We start from the raw sequence: 5,655 nt of genomic DNA on the forward strand, positions 1-5,655 counted from the left end.
ATGATCAGTCACTTTGCAAATATAAAGTTACTATTTACTACTGTATTGTACAGGCTCAATAATCTTCGTGTATACATTTTATGTATTTATTGTCAGGCTGCTATATAATTCAGTATTTATAATATATACTATGTATAGCAATCTATGGTTAGTTTTGGTCTTAACCAGGAAAAATCACTCTTTTGAGTTTTGCTGTTTTTACTAGATTATTTTTACTGGATGATTGCTCATATTATTTGATTATTATTGCAATTTGTCTTTCTGGAATAGGAATCAAGAGGCCTGGATTCTGGTTCCTATTCTATCAATTGTGTGAATTTTGGAAACTCAGTTTACTTTTCTGGGCCTCATGGTTTTCATCTGAATGATGACCAACTTGGATAAAATGGTCTTTATATAATTTCATAGGCATTTCCCTTGCCAAGGGCTTGAGTCTTTTTCAACAATTATAGAGTTTTCCGGTCCCTCTTCCCAGTGCCTCAGCACCTTGCTATTCGTGTTCATCTGATCAGTTGTTTGCACGCTGACTTACATTACCCTGATGGGCAGTACCTGTGGCTGTTTCTGCTCCCTCACCCAGTCCATAGGCTTCTGGTTGTAAAAAGTGTGCATCTTGAGACTGTGGACAGTTAGCTCCAGAGGTGACAGTATAATCACTTTGCGTAGAAGAGGATAGAGAGAGACTCATGCCAGTGGTGGTGAGCAAGTATTAGAGATATGATGTGTGCCTCTGTGAGTTTTAGGGTCTAAGATAAATTATGGCACTAGGAAGATGGTCCTTTGTGTCAGAAGAACTGGAGTTGTTGGTGCAAAAAAGTATGATGTCAGCATTGCAGTTTTATTTGTACCTCAGCAACTTCTAAAATAATCTCTATTAAGTGTTTTCAGGAACTACTTTCTACTATAGGAAAATCATTGAGGTGAGTATCCATCTGGACACAGAGAAATATAACACTGTTTTCTGCTCACCCTCCACTTCACATATAAATACAACATGTGTTAAAGGACTAAATTTCTAGTGTCACAGTTTGTACTTTATAGTTTGAAGTCAATAAGAAAGCTCATATACCTTCCTAAAAGTCACTTGTTAATGTTTGATATTAATCTAATTTTATCATAAATTAAAAGTATAAAACTACAAATTTCTTAAAGATAAAATATCCAAATGGATTCAGTCAAATTAAGCATGATAATATCAAATATCAGAATAGGTTACCATGCAGGAGGTACTGAGTACTTAAAAGGGTGGGGAATGCAATGAACATAAAAGCTGGTACCAAGGGGAGGAGGCGACAGTGATGAATTAAAACATTATCTTAACTAATCCAAGTGCTGGTCTTCAATACTTTCATGTGTATAGACAAAGAGAAACTGCAGAGATTTCTCACAACCTCTGTGGCCATTTTATACATCTTAGCAAAAACTCTGGTGAAATCCCTCCAAAACATATTTATTAGGCATGGAAAAAGCCTTACATGACAGGTGGCATAGGCTCCTTATGAAATCATTGCAGGATGGGAAGCCATTTAGGGCTTCGTAATTGTGAAAGATTGTATAGAAACTGAGGCACTTAAATAGCAGTGAGCATGAGAAAATGTGGTAGATAATGGTGGTGATTCTATTTCTTGTGAAAGTCCACTTACTCTCTTCTGCTACAGTTGTGGGCTTTCCGATTTCACATACCCCAGTCTCTATATTCTGTCTCAATCCACAGCCTACCTCAACTAAGTCCGTCCCAGGCACCTCTTACTGCAGTGATAATCCATCTGTTAATCATGTTTTCCTCATATGTCTACTTTCTGTCAGATAATTGTGGGTGCAAACTGGAAAGGGAAGGAAATTATAAGAATATGTATAAGTACAAATGGAATATGTTGGAAATGAGGAATAGTTAACATCACAGGTCATTTAAACACCTGATGAATTTCATGGATAGTCAGGAATCTTGTTCTTACCTAATCTGTTAATTTTAGATCAGACATTACACTGAAAGTATTGATGATGGGTTTAAATCAGGTTGCAGCTCACATGTTGTGATAATATTATGTTGCTTTTTTGTTTTTAATATGTGAGGAACAGAATAACTGTATACTATTTATTCATAGTGACATTGCAATATTAATGATTTTAGTACATATTATTATCTTCATAATCACAATTTACTCCCCATTTTCTTAGTTCTCATAATTTTAGCCACAGCCCAGTTGGCTGGACCAATGGATGGAGAGAATCACTCAGTGGTATCTGAGTTTTTGTTTCTGGGACTCACTCATTCATGGGAGATCCAGCTCCTCCTCCTAGTGTTTTCCTCTGTGCTCTATGTGGCAAGCATTACTGGAAACATCCTCATTGTGTTTTCTGTGACCACTGACCCTCACTTACACTCCCCCATGTACTTTCTACTGGCCAGTCTCTCCTTCATTGACTTAGGAGCCTGCTCTGTCACTTCTCCCAAGATGATTTATGACCTGTTCAGAAAGCGCAAAGTCATCTCCTTTGGAGGCTGCATCGCTCAGATCTTCTTCATCCACGTCATTGGTGGTGTGGAGATGGTGCTGCTCATAGCCATGGCCTTTGACAGATATGTGGCCCTATGTAAGCCCCTCCACTATCTGACCATTATGAGCCCAAGAATGTGCCTTTCATTTCTGGCTGTTGCCTGGACCCTTGGTGTCAGTCACTCCCTGTTCCAACTGGCATTTCTTGTTAATTTACCCTTCTGTGGCCCTAATGTGTTGGACAGCTTCTACTGTGACCTTCCTCGGCTTCTCAGACTAGCCTGTACCAACACCTACAGATTGCAGTTCATGGTCACTGTTAACAGTGGGTTTATCTGTGTGGGTACTTTCTTCATACTTCTAATCTCCTACGTCTTCATCCTGTTTACTGTTTGGAAACATTCCTCAGGTGGTTCATCCAAGGCCCTTTCCACTCTTTCAGCTCACAGCACAGTGGTCCTTTTGTTCTTTGGTCCACCCATGTTTGTGTATACACGGCCACACCCTAATTCACAGATGGACAAGTTTCTGGCTATTTTTGATGCAGTTCTCACTCCTTTTCTGAATCCAGTTGTCTATACATTCAGGAATGAGGAGATGAAGGCAGCAATAAAGAGAGTATGCAAACAGCTAGTGATTTACAAGAAGATCTCATAAATGATACAATAAGCCCTTCTCATTAAACATGATATGGCTTTATGTTTCTTTCTTTGAGATTTTAGATTCAGGAACTATGAGACATTATGTATTGATTTGAGTGTTATTAGACCAGTAACATAATTCTTATCTGATGAATATATGATGAATATATTCCTTGTTCAAAATGAGTCATAAATTCAATACATCTCTACATCTATATTATGCCCATTTAATTTCTTTCAGCAATGTTTTGTAGTTTTTGGTGAACAGGTACTTTATGCATATGTACTTTATATTTATCTCTAAGTTTTATATTTCTGATGCCCTTTTAAGTGACATTTTTATTTCAATTTACAATTGTTTATTCTTAGCTTATGGGCACATAATAGATCTTTGTTTGACATTATATCCGGTAAACTTGCAAAACTTATTAGTTCCATCAGTTTTTTATAGGTTATGTAGGATTTTCTTTATAGATGATTATGTTGTCAGTGAATAAAGACATTTGCTTTTAAAATTCTAGTATGAATTCACTATATTCATTTTGTTGAATGCTGAGTAGAATTAGTTAGAGCAGACATCTTTGACTTGTTCCTGTTATGAAATATATTAAATATTTCATCATTAAGTATAATGTTAGCTATAATTTTTTTCATAGGTACTCTTTAACAGGCTGAGAAAGTTTTCTGTATTCACAGTTTGCTGAAAATTTCTTTTATCTTTAGTCAGGAATGGATCTTGGATTTTGTAAAGCTTTTTCATTTCAGAATCAGGGTAATGCTGGCCCTTTAGAATGAGTTGGGAAGCATCTGCTCTTCTTAAATTTTCTGCCATAATTTTGTAGAATTCATATAATTTTTTTCTTTAAAAAGGGAAGTACTTAAGTATTTTTTCCCATAAGTTACCCATAAGTAAATCTAAAGGAAAGTGGGAAACTTTGATACGCATTGGTTGCCCCCTGGTGGAGATTTCTGGGTTCTTGATTATTTTAACACTGGAGATAGAATCTGGTGGAATGATGTCAATGCTACCGTGATTAAGAGGTGTGTAGGAAATGCTTCATGTAAGAGAGAAAATAGTCTTTATGAGAATCTGCCTGGTGGAAAGGAGTTGGTGCAACAATAACAATATAAATTAGTGAAAAATTTTAAATTGACAAATAATAATTGTATCTATTTATGGGGTACAATGTAATGTTTTGATACATGTTTAAATTGTGGAAAGATTAGGTCTATCTTATTGACATACATATCTTTTTTGTGGTGAAAACATTTAAAATCTACTCTGTTAGTCATTTTGAAACATACAATACCTTGTTATTTATTACAGTCACCATTCTGTGCAATAGTTCACTGAAACTTTGTCTAACTGAAACTTTGAACCCTTTTATCAACATCTACCTTTTCCATGTCTACCCCCAACTCCTAGCCTCTGATAATCACCATTCCATTCTCTACTTCTATGAATTCAACTTTTTTAGATTCCACATATCAGTGAGATCATGTGATATTTGTCTTTTCGTGCCTGGCTTATTTCACTTAGCGTGATATCTTCTGGGTTAATTCATGTTGTCACATATATCAGGTTTTCCTTCCTATTAAGGCTGAGTAGTATTCCATTGTATATATACACTACATTTTCTTCATCCATTTGTCAGTTGATAGACACCTGTGTTGATTTCATATTTGGGTATTGTGAATAATGCTGCAATGAACATGAGCCTGGAGATATCTCTTCAGCATATTGACTTAAATTCCTTTGGATATATACAAGGAAGTGGGATTGCTGGATCATATAGTAATTCTAGTTTTAGTTTTTTGAGTAACTTTTATCTATTTTTCATAATAGTATTAATTTACATTTCCACCCACAGTGTACGAGGGTTCCCTTTTCTCTGTATCCTCTTCAACACTTGTTATCTTTTATCATTTTGATAGTAGCCATTCTAACAGGTATGAAGTGGCATCTCACTGTCATTTTAATTTGCATTTCCCTGATAATTAGGATGACAAACTTTTTTTATGTTAGTCATTTGTTTTTTTTTTGAGAAATGTCTATTTAGGACCTTGCCCTTTTTTTGACTTGGTTATTTGTTTTCTTGATATTGAGTTGAGTCCCTTATATATTTGGAGATTAGCCTTTCATCAGATGTATGCTCTGCAAATATTTTCTCACAACTTGTAGGTTGTCTCTTCACCATATTGTTTCCTTTGCTGTGCAGAAGCTTTTTAGTTTGATGCAATCCCATATATTTTTGCTTTTGTTGCCTGTGCTTTGGGGGTTATATCCAAGAAATCTTTGACCAAACCAACATTGTGGAACTTTTCCCCTATGTTTTCATCTAGTAGTTTTACAGTTTTATGTTTAAACCTTTAATCCATTTTGAATTGATTTTTGTGTATGGTGTGAGATAAGGATACACACCATACACATTCATGTTCTTCTGCATGTGGATATCTAGTTTTCTTAACACCATTTATTGAAACAAATGTCTATTCTTCATTATGTTTTCTGGGCA

The 5,655-nt window shown here is 35.5% G+C and overlaps 1 protein-coding gene across 1 annotated transcript; it reads left to right on the forward strand.

Annotated features, from left to right (window-relative positions):
* The first annotated feature begins 2,197 nt into the window (after nucleotides 1-2,197).
* LOC129394600 (olfactory receptor 4F3/4F16/4F29) lies at nucleotides 2,198-3,192 on the forward strand. The gene has a single exon (XM_055102471.2). The coding sequence runs from the start codon at nucleotides 2,217-2,219 to the stop codon at nucleotides 3,153-3,155; it is 939 nt and encodes a 312-aa protein (XP_054958446.1). The 5' UTR covers nucleotides 2,198-2,216; the 3' UTR covers nucleotides 3,156-3,192.
* The last annotated feature ends 2,463 nt before the right edge of the window (nucleotides 3,193-5,655 follow it).

This window comes from Pan paniscus, chromosome 17 (assembly GCF_029289425.2).
Source record: "Pan paniscus chromosome 17, NHGRI_mPanPan1-v2.0_pri, whole genome shotgun sequence".
Taxonomy (NCBI): Eukaryota; Metazoa; Chordata; class Mammalia; order Primates; family Hominidae; genus Pan; species Pan paniscus.

What these genes read in the sequence shown, in the direction of transcription:
- LOC129394600 (XM_055102471.2), top strand. Translation starts at nt 2,217, where the DNA reads ATGGATGGAGAGAATCACTCAGTGGTATCTGAGTTTTTGTTTCTGGGA.